Below are 17535 nucleotides of genomic sequence, written 5' to 3'. Positions count from 1 at the left end.
GGAGCCCAGCAGGTCGAGGCTGCGGTGGCCGGGAGCGGCCACTGCACTCCAGTCTGGGCAACAGAGTGAGACTCCAACTCAAAAAAAAAAAAAAACCAAAGTTGGCAAACATTTGTAGAACTGTAATAATAAACTGGGACTTCCAATTCTATTGTTTCCCAATTGTGTTTAATCACTTAACTTTATAATACCACAATTCAACTTTTTTCATTATTATAAAAGGTTTAAATAGTCATGGTGAAAAAAGTAATACAGAAAGCAGAAAGTGCAAAGTAAGAGTTTCTCAACCCCGCCCCTGACTTCAACTCAATCTCAGAAGTCGTAAAGACACCTGCCTTTCTGCAGGTCATGATCCAGGCTCCCTTTGAAGTACAACGCCTGAGAACACTTTATAGACTCTCTCCATTCCTATTGCTGTAATCAGTGAGTCACTCTTAGGAATCTAAGGCCAAAACACACCACAATGCAGCTGATCTGGGTCAATCCCAATACACCCCCTGGCATGCTGACAGAAGACTCAGAAAAAGTTTAGTGAAAGAACATAGTGGTTGCTGTTTATAAAGATTTAAACAGGTTTTCTCTATCATTTAAGAGTTAATTACTCCATTTGTGGACAGCACAGCCTCTTCACATCTGCTACCTTTGGTCAAAATACCAATAATTAACACTCATTACAGGGCATGCCACAAAAGAAAGGAGAAAGATATTATTAACTCAAGTAAAAAGACTGGTGCTTAAGGATATGGAAACTATTACCTAAAATTAGTCTTTATAACAGAGTCTCACTCTCCCCAACCCCACACGTCAAAGAAAAAATAAGTATGTACTAGTACATTCAATATGCAATGTATGGTCAAGAGCTGGCTGTATATGTAGGACTAAAGAAATGGAGAAATAACAAGTGATCTTCCTTTCTTCTCTGATACAAACCCCACGTGGCAAGTCCAACAGGTAAAACAAGGCATGTGCTCTGCCCAGTCCAGCTCAACAGTTCAAGAATTACTGTCAATAACACATTTAATTTTCATGTGAGCTGCAGAAACAAAATGCTCAGAGAGCATGCAAGGAACCTCATCTGACATGTAGCTCCTGTTTTGATCCATCCTTAACACTCCACTAAAAGATTAATCTTCCTCACGCTGGTAAGAGTCACCCAGTGGTTCCTGGCCTTCCTAAATCTTGCTGTCAGAGCCCCCAGGCTGCTCAGTGTGTCCATCCCCAACTCTGTACCATCAAACTCTTTCACTTCCACACCATCCAAAGTCTTCAGTCTGAGTTTTCTCCTCTTCTTCCAGTCCCAGCTCCCTTTCTCTCCTGATACTTCCCAGGCCAGGCCCAACTGTGGTCTCCACTTGAACTTACCATACAGCTCCCTTCATGTACACACATTCTGTTCTTGCTTCTCAACAAGACCGCACACTCCATAAGCGCAGGGGCTTTAATTCTGTATCCCACACAACTCCCTAATACACTACTTTTGTACTCAGAAATGCTCAGTAAATATTTGATTTGACTCAAAGGACAAACCTAAAATGAGGAAAGAGCAAAGAGGGATGTTTCAATACACACACAGAGCCTAGTTACATCACCACCCCTTTGGTCCAGAACGTACTTTTGACCACAGGCAGCTTAGACAAACAGTACAGGTCTCATACCCTTTGGACCGAGTGGATGCTGTCTTTCTGAGCTCTGTGGCTGTCCACTCTCCCCAGGAGAGCACAGAAGATGTCACTATCCTAACACATAATCCCACAGCGCTCACGGTTCCTAAAGTTCTTTCACATACATAATCAACGTATTTTATGCTCACAGTAACCCCACGGCAAGAGTCACGATTTCTAGCTTAGGGCTTATACTAAGGACAACTAAAACACTGGTCCAAATTTAAACAGACCTTACTCCCAAAGAAAGTCTTCCTCCTCTCCTCCTTCCTTCTGTAGAGATACAGAAACATGGAGGACAACAGTATAAAATCAGGACCAATGGAAGCCTATACTATAATTCAGGCAGTGAAATGAAGAAGACAAAGAAGATTTAAAACTAGATACATCCAAAGACTTGGATCCATCTTGCTTGGTGTGGAGGCCCAGTTAAGGAATGGATAAGAGCCCAAATTCTAGAATCAGACAATTTGTTTCAAGTTCAAACCGCATCATTCATGGTTAAGAGTGCTTGCTAACTTCTCTGTGCCTCCACTTCCTCAGGAGTAAAAGAATAATCATACTACTCTCCTCACAGGGTTTGGAGGTGCAAATGGAACAAAATGCATGCAAAGTATTTACTGCCTGGTGTGTAGTAGCAGCCCAGTAAATGCCAGCTGTTGCTTTTCTTATTATTAGTACAAGATTCATACCCCACCCAAAGCAGATGCTCTCATCCTTTCAGGAATCAGAGATTCCCCTGAGAATCTGAGGAACGTTACAAACCCTCTCCTGAGAAACATATGTGCAATCACAATTTTGCAGAAAATTTCAAGGGTTTGTGAACTTCCTAAAGCCCATTTATGAGCAACATAGTAAGAACAAAAAATACCCGAGAGACAAGTTCATAGCTACAGTCCATATGGTACTCCCATCCTTCATCCTCCTTGGAGTCCCAGGTCAGAGAAAACAAAGAGGTGTGTATGTGTGGTATGTGACAAACAGTGAGAGAGAGCGAGTGAGAACAAGTGAGAGAGTAAGAGCGAGGGCAAGAGCGAGAGATTTTCAAAGTACCTTTCCTATAGTCAAGAAAAAGAACCCAGATCATTCCCAAATTTCAGCTCACCCATCTTCTGCTTCTACCCCAGCTTCTTTACTCGACTCTTATGTACCAAATCATGAGCTATTGGGACAGCACCACAAAACTAAAACAGAGTGCTCCTTTCTCTCTCGTCCCACATCAGGGAGTGGGTAGAATCAGGCTGGGTGGCAGTAAATAAAAGGTAACTACTGTCTAGTCACAGCTGCTGGCAGGAAGCAACACCACTCTCTCCCAGGCCCTGGCGGGGAGGTCATCATGTAGAATGTAAGAGGGAGAACATGCCATTTGGGAGACAGCTCAGTTAAAACCACAAATGCACACAAGACAGTGGGGTTAGTCCTCCTAACTTAAGCTCTCCTATGAGAACTGCAACCTCCAATCTCAGGCCAAAAATCAACCGGCCTTGCAATGAAAAATCCACCAAACCAACTAAAGCTTTTTCCAAAGGCAACTCTTTTATTCCCAGGATCCAAACCAGCAAAGGTGATCTCCATTCAAACCCACATTCCTTTGAGGTGTCTGTTAAAGTGGGCAGGTCTGCAGACCAGTGGCTGGAATGTTTGGTTTATAGACAGGGATCTGAGCAAGGGCACTGTGTGAACTTTCCTGGGGAGTGGAAGGAAGCCTCTACCAGTCAGAGATATACTGCTGAAGACTTCGGTGTCCTATATCCTGCCTCTAGGACTTGGGACCTCACAAGTGTTTTCCTGGCTCAGGTTCAACATAGGGAAGGTTCAAAGAACATGAGGGAGAAACCAGGGAGGAAGAAAGTTATACCCAAGGTGCCCGGGCACCACAGCTCTCTTAGCTTTTATGTTGTCCTCTGTAAAACCCTTCCCCATTTCTCAGCATCATCATCATCAAAGGGCCACTCATGAGGCATGAATATGACCACGAGTGTGGAGGAATCCCATCATGATGGTCTCCATGAAACCCCATGTTGTTATGACAAGATTATGTCAGGACTAAAAGCACACTGCCAGAAATCACATTTTCAGACTATAGTGACTGGATTCCAGGCAGAAATCACTGCTGCAACACAGCATTAAGGAAACACATCTCAAGTGAGAAGGAAAAGAAAACCTAAAACAGTCCTGAAAGTATATAGGATTTCATTAACTGCAGCATTTTTTGGCAACAGTGAAAAACAAAAAACAACTCAGTGGCCATCAGTAGGATTTGATATTGAGTTCTTTATATGGTGAAATGGAAGGTACCTGTTAACTGTTAATAAAAATGACCATCAATCTTTAAATAACTGACATAGATCAAATAGAAAAGGCACATTTGGTTTAACACACCACACACACACACACACACACACACACACACACTCCTAGTTTCACTGTACTTTCATTTCTTTATTACCATCTCATTAACCATGGTCCAGCTCCTCAGAAATGAAGAACATTAGCTAAACATCACCTTAGGTGACGGTCAATTTAACTATCCATCAAGCCGGGGACTCCCAGAACAGGAGCCATTTCTCCTCCTGCCCACTCTCTCCCAGCACATACAAAGGATGACCCTTAGGTGGGCCCCAGAACAGCCACACAGAGAACAGGCCATAATCCGGGGAAGATTTATCATATATTTCTTTGCTCTTGATGATCCTCAAAAGAACTTCACATGACACCCAAGTTCGACCTTTTATCTCAACTATACTCTCTCCCTAAGAGTTCACCCTAACTCTGTCCCCATGGCTGAGCAGCCCACCCTAACTCCCTTCCCAGGGCTGTGCAGCCCACCCTACTCTACTTCCTTCACCAATTACGGTTCAGGCAAATCAAGGCCTCTGAAAAGTCAGCCCACGCCACACCTCTTTTCCTCCAAGGAAGACCATCTCCAAACCTGAGACATATAAAACCTGACCTTAAGCATCCACCCCAACCTGAGAGGCAGGCATCCTGGTTGACACCCCCTTGCCACACTCCCACCAGCAAAGTCGCTGCCCAGCCCATCCAGCTCCCTGGCCTCCAACATATCCCCACCCAGATCTTGTCAGCACCTAAAACTATGCCACATTTGATATCTGAAACCCCAAAAGAGAACTCCCTAAACATAATCTCTTGTCCTACACAGCACACTTTTGTTCTTCTACTAGACCTGATCTTTAAACCTGTCAAGGTTTCCAATCCCTTGACCTACTCTGTCTGGGCTGTTAAGTTCTTGCTACCCTACTCAGTGAGGAACACACTGGCTATCACTTCAGTGACATGCTCACCAATATTCCAAGGTCCTCCAACCTGTCCTCCAGTAGGACCCACCCACGCTGTCAACCCATATCCATCCCTGGATAAGGACGGACCCCCTGCCTTCTCTACTCCTTCCTCTAGGCACTAACTGCCATTGGACACAATCACACAGCAGTGCAGCTGGCACTGTTGCTTTTCACCTTCGTCTGAGCCCTCACTGCTATTCCACAGCCTTATTCTCATCTTGTCACCACACCCTACAGTGACAGCACTTCTTTACCATCCTTTACTTCTTTACACCCCCTTATCCCCCTCCCACCCATCCTTTTATCTTCAATTCCATCTCAACTCAGTAAACACTGAAAACTCTCCCCAACCCCCTTCTACTCACCTCCACACAGCTCTCCCTGAAACTATCTTTACCATACACCTATGGACCTGAAGCCATCCCTCTAAACTAAGAATAAAAAGAACAGCAGCCACCATTTGCCAAATGCTTACACACCACTATCTCCTTCCTCATTTAACCTGCATTACAGCCCCATGCAGTAGGGGTAACAGGCCCAGTGGTACATGAGGCAACCAAGGCATGGGGCCAACACCCATTGGTGAGTGGCAGAGTCAGTGTCAGAACTCATCTGAAGCATCTGGGCTTTTAATTACCACCACATCTTGCTTCATCAGTCTCTCTTCCCCTACTTAAATCTACTTTAAACAACCTCCAAAAACACTCAAATAGTTACCAACCTTTTAAGAGGTAGAGAGTCTTCCTCACTCTCTCTTCATCAAGTTACCACCTCATCTTTCTTTCTCCTCTTTTCTGTCAAGAATCTGGAAACAGTGGCCCCCCACATGCCACCATTTCCCAACCATTCACTCTATGGCCCAGAATGGTCACCGGGACTCGGTACCCATCACTCTCTGGTAAGAGCTCATCAGTGGCAGCCTGCTGCTGAGTCCCTCAGCTTCGCCCCCCAACCCCCAATGCTGATTCCTCAGTGTCCTTTAAGGTACCAACCTGGACTTCCAGGAAGCTATGTTTCCCTTATTTTCCTCCCAACTCTCTGACTTCCCTCCTTACTTAACTTGCTTTCAAGTGTTGGTGGCCTCTTAAATTTCCACACTACTCTTCTGTGCTCTTCACTGGCTCCTGCCTGTCTTCATGGCCCACAATGACCAATCTGAAATCCACCCACACCACATTACTTGCACTCCCCAGAACCACTGTGCCCTGCTACCTCTATGCAGGCCCATTTTTCTTCCTGAACCACTCCTTTCTTTTTCCACTTCACAATCCTCTATTTCTCTAGGCTCCTTTCTGTGGGGAAAAGCAGAGGTTAAGCACCTGGACTCCCAAGTCACAGTCCCAGCTCTGCCATTATTAGTGTGACATGCATTATTATTAGCAGTGTGACATGCATTTGAAGACTCAGTTTCCTCATCTACAAAATGAGACTAAAGTGAACTCAGAGAGTCATTCTGAAGCTTAAAAGTAAAGTATGTAATGTGACTATTGAAGGAGATGCAGAGTAAGCACTTAATAAATAGCAGATATTTTTCACTATTATTATTCCAGCCCTCCTACAGCCTCCAAACTAGCTACTCCCTACTCCTAGCCCCCGACCCACTGCATATACTTTTATATCATTTTGCACATTATATTAGAATTCTGTATTTGCACATTTAACCCCTCCACCAGTTGACGAACTCTTCTGAGGGTGGGACTGCAGTACACTCATGGCCCTCAAACCAAAGTACTCAGGAGAGTATCACAAACACAAAAGCTATTTGCTTAAATAGTATCTGAAAAAAAAGAATGACTCAATCAATTTAGTCATGATGAGGCAGAAAATAAAACATTATATCTCAGCCAACAATTATGACTTCACTATTAAGGCTTTTTCCAAAATTATAGTCTAAAATGTAAATAACCTCAAAAAGAAGTAAAGCTCTTAGTCATTCTTATCTTAGTGAGGCAAGGAAAAAAATCTAAACCAAATGCAAAGGATACGCCATTCCTCTGATACGCTTGATTTTTCCTGGATCTGTGAGCTGAATGGGCTTCAAGACCTTCCTTACAGGACATGAGAAAACCACTTCACCGCCCCCTCCAGGAGGCATTCCCCGCCGCACAATCTGCACATGGGTGAAAAAGATGAGGCGAGGATGCAGCAAAGTAATGGACTGCCCTGACATCCAACCAGGAAAGTTTACACCAACAGGCTGTTCCTCGCAAGATAGATAGCTCTTTCATATTCATCTTGTCAATCCCTTCAAGGCCAACAGCACCTTATATTAGCTCCAAGATGGCACGTGCTTAGCAACATGACCAAGTCAAAATCAAAGTAGATTACCCAGGTGACTCTGCCACTCATCTATGTACCCTGAGCAGGTCACTTCACCACCAGGACCTGTTTCTTCATCCTTAAAATGAGGAGCTGACCTAGTTCATCAACTGATCCCATTTCTTAACCACCAGGAACTCTTTTTTCTCCTCCCATGCAAATAACTGATCTATCAAAACTCTACATTATAAAAATGAAATCATTTCCCCTGTTTAAAAACATTAATTTAAAAGGCAGACGCTAAACAGCTTACCACACTGGAGTGATATAATTCCTTTGAATAACAAACAGATGCTTAAATTATTTCTACTAGGTTTTGGAAATACTGAAAATTCTCAAGAACATCCATGTTGGGAGCTCCTGAACATAAATTTTCTCTAGATCACTAAGATCTAACCTCCACTATTTATTAGCTGAGGGAAGTCATGGAGCTGTTGTGAGGAGAAAAGATGTGTAAAATATATGTAAAATGCGTACAACAGTCCCTACCACAAAATAAGTGCAACATAACTGCTAGCTACTACTGTCATTACTAAAGGATCTCTTTTCAGGTAAAAGTCCATAGTGTATGGTTCACGGGCCCTGTGAGTCTTTTGAAATATAGTTGACTTGAGATGTGACATATACTTACAGAGTCACATAGCTCTTCCAGTGAGTCAGTAAGATAAATGTTTTACACAGATACACACAGTCAACAACTCATATACTCTTACCTTTAGCTCAAATGATTCACCATCAATCCCAAACTGTTTCAATAGAGGGAGTGCTGTTGCCTTAAGAACATCAACCTATGAAATTATTTCAGAAAAAAAAAAGTTAATTAAACCATGGACAGATAGAAGAGCAAGCCCAAGAAACAGGTGAGGCTTAGGAGCCAGGTAGATGACATAGTATAGTTAAGGATGTTGGCTTACAACTGAGGGTGTGAACTGGCTCTGACCAGCTGCAGTAAGACTGCAACTTTACAAGTCCACTGGGCTTCTCTAAGACCCACTTTCCTCACAAGGGGGCCTACACCTACTTGACAGTCATTGTAAGCATCAGATGTATCATGCAAAATGCTAGACTCACTTGGAAAGCAAACAGGGACCCCAACTCATTCTTATAGGTATAAACCCCATAGAAGAAAGCCTTTTTTATGAATCTTTATCCACTAGTTGTTTAATGTTAGAGCTGGCAGCATTCCAAATCATAGCAAACCAAATGAACTGACCAACGGCCTGTCTAAGAATCCTGATAATGTACACACAGGCAACTAAAGGGACAATGGTGATTCTACATGGGAGTAGGGGCAGGGGGGAATGATAACCTCAAACTACACGAAGCAGCACAAACCCCAAACTGCAATTACAATAACATTCACAGTGAATGGCAAGACTTTGACAAATGTCTTCCTCATTCAATGCTCCTAGGAAGTCCGCGGTCTTTCTTACTTATTTGTATATTCCTCATAGAGTATAAAGATTATCATGCGCTGTATCTCTAATAGGTCAGCAAATGTTGCCTCTACTGCAACATAGAACAGAAAAGAACTCCCTTACTTGTTTCCAAAGGAACAAGAGATGTTTCCTTCTTGGCCTCAGCAGGATTTACCCTGTCAATCAGTAGAGAGGGCAGGGAGCACGAGCAGACCATGTTGGAAAAGCCCTAGTCCTGATGTCAGCCCTGCCTCTAATTAGGTCCATGGCCCCAGACAGGAAAAGCACAATTATCTGAATTTCCTTGTCTCTAATGTAAGGGGCTCAAGCCAGGCTGACTCCAAGTTGTCACTGACTCCAACAGGCTACATATTGTAATCTCAAAAAATTACCATAGGTAGAAATGACCCATGAGGACTTTTTTTTCTCCCCTCTGACTTTTTTTCCCCCCTCTCTTGCCAAATCCCTAACCAAGGGGCCTGTGGATTCTCCTCAGATTTTTTTTTTTATTAACCCTATATAATATAGCTTACTTTCCAACTTGACTCTGGCATAACATCATGTAACTGCAAGCTAGACATTTGCTACCTAATCTCTCTCAGTTCAGTCACCTATGAGGCTTTATCTACATATCAAGAAACTTCCTCTCAATGCAGAATTTCCTTTACTGATTTCAAAATTCCTCAGAGCAAATCTTTCAGTCCATCTATGATCTGCAAGCCCTGTGACTTGCTAGCCCCAGCTTGGGGATGTCCCACCTTCTCGGACCAAACCAATATAAACCTCACATGTGTTGATTTATGGTGTTTTTTTAAACCATCTTTCTAAGATGTACACAACCAAGTTGCAATTCAACCACAGTGGGGCACATGTTCTCAGGTCCTCTTGGGACAATGCTACTGGCCTAGGTCACTCACATTTGGCTCAGAATAAATCTTCTTAAATATTTTACAAAGTTTGGCATCTTTCATTAACACCTATTAAGCCTAAGAACATGTTCAGAATGGATCAGGTGGGGCAGAGGCAGTAACTAGAAAAACTCATTAATGATTAGCTAATTTTAATTAAATATTAAACCTAAAATACCTTAAGCCTTAATATATGCATTTGGGATTGCCAGAACCAAGAAGAAGTCAGTCTAGGCTAGAATTAAGGGCAGCTGGGGAGAAGGTCAACTCAGATTCTAAAAAAGAGGGGATGCAAGGACACAGGTTACTTGGGAACTAGATAGCCACCAGATCTCCTGGGGAAAAGAAAGGCAAGAAAATAGAGTATGCATTCTGGCTCGTCCTTCTTATATCTTGAGTTACAAAAAAGGAAGCCAAATTTAATTAGAAGATCAATCAGAAGTCTAAGTATAATTTCAAGTATAGGCCTATCTCCTAATCACTGTCTACCTGACATGGAAGGCAGCCAACTCAATGCAGCAGGACAAGAAGTAGAAAAGCAGATGAGGGCTTGAGACGCAACCTGCCTCCCACTGGCTGTGAGACCCTGAATGCTGTCTTGTCTCCCAGGCCTCAGTTTCCTCCTGTATAAAATAAGAGGCTGGACTGGACTTTACAGTTTCCTGCAGTTCCATACACTCTAGTTTTAGTAGAGTGAGGGTGGTCTGCAAGTTCTGCCAAACTGAGCAGTCACTCCGTGGTCAGGGAGAAAAGGCAAAGATCCAAACCAAGAGGCACCTCAGGGCAGGCATTACCTTCACAGTGCAGTCAATTGATCAACAGGTAGAAATGTGACTGATCCACACCAAATAGATTGATCCTCTCCAGTTACCTAGTCTAAAACAGTGATAAGAACACCCACTTATTGGGTTGGTGGAAGAATTAAATAAATATGGATATACATGTACACACATATATACATCTTGAACAATGCCAAGCATGTGGTAGGCATTACTGGACTTCTTTTCACTTTCCAGAAGGGAAAAGGAAAAGAATGGACTCTGCAACAACCAATGGACCAGCTTGTAGGTACCAATAAATATTTACTAGGGACTCTGATGACACAGAGATTCTCTCAAAATTTCTAATTGTTCCTATCCTCTTGTCTCTAAGAAAATAATGTCCCTACCCCTTTATAAGGTTCATCCCATTACTTGGTTTCAATCCTTATCTCCTCTGGATTACTGCAAGGGCCTCAGTCCTTTTATTTTAATTCTTTCCTTTTCTATTACAGTTCCTCTTCGGCCTACAAGCAAGCTCAAGTTTCTCCTAGTTTCTAAAACAAATTCTTAACCTCAGTCCTTAACCTTCTGGAAGAATTCTCCAACTTTCCATAGCTCTAATTCCTACTTATCCCTCAGTCTGTGCTTGTCCTTACCCTCCAATGACAATGCTCTCTCAAAGGTCAATTAAACTTCTCACTGCCCAATCCTGACTCAACTCCTGCAAAGAGTGATTCTGTGGATTATCCCCAGCTTTTTAGAACTCGATGTCTGCTTGGCTTCTCCAAATACTATCTCCATAGTCACTCAGTCTCTAGCTCCCCTTCACCCACTCACACCTTAAGACACTCATTTCCCCTTTTACTATTCTCAGTACCTTGGACCATGGGGCACAATCTCTAATGCCCACATAGGCCAGAAAGGAAACTTAAATGAATGACGAGGTTAGCTGTGACCTGCTTCCAGCTGGACCACTAATACATTATCCAAAGAGGGCAGCTGCTACTCAGCTCCAACTGATGGTTGTCAAGGAGGAATAGCCATTCGGTAATGTTACATCGCCCTGTTATAATATAAAATCTGGGGTTTCAGACATAAACAACCAACTCAAGTACACACATACCCTGACAACAACAACCATCACCACCACCACACTGTACAGATCAAAGGAAAAATAGCTGTAGGGTGAATTCAGCCAAAAAGTCGCCAGTGTTCAACCTCAGCTCTGATCAATCTCATACTCCTGGGTATTTAATTATCAGTAGGCAAGATCCTGATGACCTGTCTCTGAGGCTCCAGACATAATTTCTAACTGCCAACTGGACATTATCATGTGGTTATGCTGCAAATATCCCAGGAGAAAGGATCAAAATCAAAAGTATCGCCCATTATTCTACTGTAATTTTCCTATTTTTCTGTGTCAAATTCGTTCTAACTATTATTCTTTAAGTCAACCAGGACAGAAATCATGGAGTCATTTATGACCCCTTCTTTCCATTTCACTTCCATTTAGTTGTCAAGTTATGGAATATCGTTCCTTCATATCTGCCCCTTCCTTTCCTCTTCCATCTCAATAATGTCCAACTAGTCTATCACCTCTCCAATTCACTTTTCACTCAACCTCCAGAGTTATCTTCCTAAAACCCAGATGGACTCTGGTTTTCCCTCCCTGACACTTAGTACTTTGCTTGTACCTCTATCAGAGCCCAAGGGTATTCAGCCTTGTAATCTCCCTAGATGGGTCCAGCTCATCCATCCCGTAACTCCTTAAAGGCGTTCTTTAAGGGCAGAATCACTAATGTCATCCCTGTATGCAGAAAGTAGATGCAGATATGAACTAATGAGGAAATCACACAGAAGAAGAAGGAGCCAGGAATGAAGAAACCATGAAACAGACAGAAAAAGTTACTCTTTATCCAGGATTAGGTATATTTATTTTACCCTGGGCTGAAGCCCAGATACCAGCTAAAGTCATTTTAGTCACACAGCTGGCAAAAGCAGGTCATTTTGCAGCATATAAAAACAGATTTTAAAGTACCATTTCTGGGGGATTCCTCAACTGATCTTTGTCACTGTTAATATTTTTTTAAACTTGCCAGTGAGAAAAGGTTTAAGATCATTAGCAAGTTTAGAAAGAATGCAAAACTGAGACACACACTATTAGAGTCCCCTATACACTTCAGGGCCATTCCCCATTGTTTGACATACCTCCACCATCTTCTAATCTAAATGCATTGATGCCTTCTCTCACACTTTTAACCAAATGGCCCATTTCCTAGACTCTTCCAGAAAATGCAGGAAAAAAGCAATTACATAAATTAAAAATTCTAAACTGCTTATACAACATTCCTTTACAACCTAATTTCAGATCTTGTACTTCAATATTCACTATCCTAGGAAAAGAGTTTATGTAGCTGAATTTCCAAGAAATGAGGAATAAGTCTTTTACTGCCTAAGAATACATTAACCATGTTTATACCCTAGTAGATATATTGGTAAATACCAGCAGTATCCATTTTGGGACTCACTGCACCACCTAATTGGTACTCCTTGGTTAGGAAAGCTATACACTTCACATTCTGCCTCAGAAGCTGCCCATTCATTGGTCTTGGCCTATGTTTGCAGCGTTAAAGATAAGCATGGCTCCACAGTCAGCACTTCCACATCACAGACATCAGCTGTAAGACACCTTCTCTGGACAGCATAAATGCAAAAGTGAGGAATCATCCCTCCTTACAAGAGAACTAAGGCCTGGAAAAGGCTTCTCCCTCCCCCCCAACGCACGTGCACGCACATGCACACACAAATATCTATATAGACTGACAGTTGTGGTTATCTCAATGAAAATTTTAGCTTGATATTAAACCATTTTCCTCATATCTGCAGACAAATTAGCATGCTTAATAAGAAGCACGCTATTACCCATAAACTATCAAAGCTGCCTTTATGCCCTTTTTCTAAAACTGCAAACTCCTCACAAGAAGAAAGTCCTTAAGTTTATGGTTGAAGCCTGGATAAGTCAAGGTTATGCTGAGGCAATGTCAAGGAGATACAATTTCCTGCCTTAAAATTTGGTCTGCAGCCCTCCAGCCTTAGCTATGCATGATCTTACAAAAACTTCACTCTCACATACTTCAGCCAAGAGAGCTATATTTCATGTCAACCAGGATGAGACTGCAAGCATCTGCCTTGAAGGGTCTTAGATACAACAATGAAAAACACCTTGGTAACTGCTAACAATCATCCTGAGTCTGATGATTACAAGTCTTGGTTCACCTGCCTCCTGGAGTGATTAACCTCTATGTCTCGAGGTAAATAGCAAAAAAAATGCCCTTGAAAATAAAACTGCTTTATAAGGAACTCTCTTCTCAGAAGTTGGGTTGTGACAAGAGACAAAACAAAAATCACACCATGGTTTGTCCTCAATACTCACCGAAGGGTCAACCTGATCATTAGTCACTCCTCGCAGAACTATTTTTAACGGGTGCTTCATAAACGGAGCCAGGCAAAGAAGACTCTCCAGATAGTAGCCAATGCTGCGAAGGACACTACAATCATGCTCCACAAATCCACCATACAGAAGGCCAGGCTGATAATATAAAGTTGTTCCTTAAACCAAAGAAAAAAGAGCCATTTTCAGCAGGAAAAAAACTAAGTGTCACAAAGGTAATGAAGGCAGTTAAGTCCCAAGGGGAAAGTCTGACAAGGGCATCCAAGGGAATCTGAAATGTCATAGCTAAGAGCCCATATTTCACTCCAAAAGCTGACTCACTACTGTCAAGTCGCTGTAACGATAATAAACTGTGAGTGTAATTTAATAAACTAATAAATTAAGCCCCTCCCTAAGCCATGTGAATTACTACAGTCATGGTAGGGCACAGAGGAGATATCCTAATAAGCACCCTAGTTTCCCACTCTCACAATGGGCTAACTGTAGGGGGGTATTTACAAGTGATATGTTTAAATCATCACACCAGCAACCGGCAGCCTCCAGACTCCTTGAAATGAGATGTCTCATATACCTCACTCATCAAACATGATAACTTTTAAAAAAGGCAAGTACTTTATAGCATGCCATGCTATTAACAGTAGCTCTTTTAACTTAATACTGAAAAATGTGAAAATGTCTAAAATTATTTTATGGTTTTAGCAGGATCTATTATCTTTGTTTACTTTTTCACATATTCATGTCATCCAAAAAGTTTCTTACAGGATTTACATATCAGAGGAAAATCCATGTAAAATACCCTAGAAGATTTAGAGGGATATAAATGGCTGAACAAGGTATTTCTGCTACTCAAAATCCTCTAGCAATGTCTTGTCTTCTAGTACAATTTACCAAAAATAAATTTAACATTAGAGGAAGGAGACATGTTCAGCCACTCAAATGGGAAAAAGGTGTTCAGAGTTTCATAAAATAAATATAGGTTTTACTATATTAAAAACCAAAACCCAAACAATCAGAATCAGGATCATAATCTGATTAAAGCGAGTAACACTTCCCAAAGGGACAGATTCTGAGTCACTCTAAGAGTCACAAAACCATCCTTTAGGTAAAAGAGCCCCAAAAACTATATAACCACTAAATCCTTCAAATCTGTTTATGACTACAAATTAGCCAAATGAGAAACTGATCAGATCAGCAGAATAAAGACTTCTACTCTCATGGGGAAAAAAAGGATATGGTGAGAGCAGAATAATGTAACTGTTTTACCCCTCCACCTGCACTGCAGGTATGACTACCAAAGAATAAATGTATCTGTCCTCTGAATCATTAAGAAAAGTTGATGAAATAATCTTCAGCAATATCAGAGTAAACAAGCCTAGTAAGACTAAGGGGATCACAGCTGGCAAAGGGCGTGTGGACACACCTCATCCTGAAACCTGTTCTCCATAAGTATGCTGAACACAGCTATAGATCAGATATCTCATGTGACACAGAACCATGTGTGAACCCAAGCTTGCCTTAAGAAAGTCAAATTATGGGAAAGGTCAGAGATTCTTTTGTGAAATATGTGTGAAAAGGTACAGAATTGATGGAGTTGACCAAACAGGAGTTTGGCTAAACAGGAGTTCTATAGCCTCCTATACAATATAGATACAAGTTTCTAACAGAAAAAAGAAGGACCTAGAAATAACCTAAATTATCACACATCCACACAATGGAATACTATACTACAGCCCATAAAAATATTGAGGAAGACCTGCATGTGCTAGCAGGGAAAGTTCTCCAAGACATATATGTTAGAGAAAAAAAAAACCACATGAAGAAGAACTACATGAAGAATACGATCCTGTTAATCGTGTAAATTACAGAAGTGGCCATGTAAGCAAATGTTATGACAGTGGCTATCCCTAGGGAGGGGAATAGAAGAGTAAACAGGTGAAGGGATTTTCACATGATGTATAAACTTATTTTAAGAGACAAAATATTTTTAAAAATAGAATTCAGCAAATAAATTACCTCACAGAGTCTGCTGTAAGAATTTAATGTGATGATATAAGTAAACGAACTTTGGAATGTAAATGTTAAGTATTGTTTAAAAAAAAGAGAGTAGGTGCTTGCTTGTTGATCTCAAATTTTCAGTTCTTTTACTTCCTTAAATCAAATGTATGCCCCTTAAATTGGGAAATTTCATGTTCATCTCTAGACAATCATAACACAAACAAGTAACGGGTCTTTTCATCTAAAACAGTATTTTTTTAATTATCCAGAATTATAAGCATTTATTATCATCTCTACTCATAGCTTCCTCATATAACTCCAAAAGGTACCCCCTCCAGAGATTATAATTTCATAATGGCTTACACCAAGCACAGTAGCTCATGCCTATAATCCCAATACTTTGGGAGGCGGAGGCAGGAGGATCATTTGACTCCAATAATTCAAGACCAGCCTGGATAACATAAGACCTCATCTCTACAAAAAAAACCAAAAAATTAGCCAGGCATGGTGGTGCACACCTGTAGTCCCAGCCACTTGGGAGGCTGAGGCAGAAGGATCACCCAAGCCCAGGAGGTTGAGGATGCAGTGTGCCACGAACATGCCACTATACTCCAGCCTGGGCAACAGAGTAAAACCTCAATTTAAAAAATTCAAAAGTAGTGGCTTATATAACACAAAGTGATTAGTAATATTTTGAACACAATATTTATACCATTAAAGAGTGAGAAACAGGAATGTTTAAGTAGTGCTTATAGGTGCTTTCACAAAAGGAAAGAAAGGCACTTACCGGTTTGATTTATTTCTATTCGAGAACCATTAGTTATTTTGTCCAATAATCTAATGAAGCTGGCTTCAAAATCTGTGAGGAAAAGAGAAAAGAAAATAGGCTGGCTTCACATTAGGTCACTATTTCCAGAGAACACATCTGATCCAGGTACTGCAGGTAGAAGACAGGTTACTTCCAGCATCACACCTAACTTTCCTCAGGAATCCAGTGGGTTCACGCAGGTTGAGGAATCTAAGGCAGTTGAAAAGCAGTGGCTGACATATATGTATATGTTTGTAGAACTAAGGACGATTCAGCTTTCACATTACACAAAAAGTAGCAGCTCTACCAGCAATCTAATGGGATGCTAATTTCAGCAGCATAAAGCCCACAAAAGACAGATCTTCTGAACTCAGGAGGCGTGCCAAATAAGGGAGAAACAGTGGAAAGTAGGGGAAGGTTTTCAAGTCAGCTTCTTCCCTGCTCCATAGGAGATTAAATTGAGGGCCACCCTTCAGTCTCAGAAACAGCAAGTAAAAGATCACTATGTCTTTCAACAGTGTACTTTTTCCCTTCCTTTACTGTTTTACTAATCTATAACTATCTGACTAGTTCAGTATTTTTGTTTTTTTAATTACTGTTAAGAAGGTGCTTGAAGGTCGGGCATGGTGGCTAATGCCTATAATCTCAGCACTTTAGGAGCTGAGGCGGGAGGATTGTTTGAGCCCAGGGGTTTTAGACTTCCTATTAGCTGGGCATAGTAGTGTGAACCTGTAGTCCCAGCACTTGGGAGGATGAGGCAGAAGTTTTGCCTAATCCCAGGAGGTTGAGGCTGTGGTATGTTGTAATGGCAGCCACTGCTCTCCAGCTCAGGCAACAGAGTGACACTATGAATTTATAAAAAAAGAAAAGAAAGTGCTTGAATGTACAGCATTACTGCCACTTTTTTTTTAA

The 17535-nt window shown here is 41.6% G+C and overlaps 1 protein-coding gene across 4 annotated transcripts in view; it reads right to left on the bottom strand.

The window, feature by feature from the left end:
* RCL1 (RNA terminal phosphate cyclase like 1) overlaps nucleotides 1-16761 on the bottom strand; it is a 38513-nt gene extending 21752 nt beyond the window's left edge. The window contains exons 1-4 of one of the 4 annotated variants that reach the window (XM_021708157.1): nucleotides 16603-16761; nucleotides 13803-13978; nucleotides 7996-8070; nucleotides 6949-7073 (exon numbers count right to left, since the gene is read on the bottom strand). In XM_021708157.1, coding sequence (XP_021563832.1) covers nucleotides 6949-7073; nucleotides 7996-8070; nucleotides 13803-13862 — 260 coding nt within the window. In that variant the 5' untranslated portion in view covers nucleotides 13863-13978; nucleotides 16603-16761. Of the gene's footprint in view, nucleotides 1-1362; nucleotides 1450-4516; nucleotides 4556-6948; nucleotides 7074-7995; nucleotides 8071-13802; nucleotides 13979-16602 lie in introns of those variants that run through there. The other 3 variants (XM_021708158.1, XM_021708159.1, XM_008049296.1) reach the window with 3 other exon arrangements.
* Nucleotides 16762-17535: the final 774 nt, after the last annotated feature.

This window comes from Carlito syrichta, unplaced genomic scaffold (assembly GCF_000164805.1).
Source record: "Carlito syrichta isolate Samal-C Ts95f unplaced genomic scaffold, Tarsius_syrichta-2.0.1 Scaffold131632, whole genome shotgun sequence".
NCBI classification, from domain to species: Eukaryota; Metazoa; Chordata; class Mammalia; order Primates; family Tarsiidae; genus Carlito; species Carlito syrichta.
This window is presented reverse-complemented; position numbering and strand designations above follow the sequence as displayed.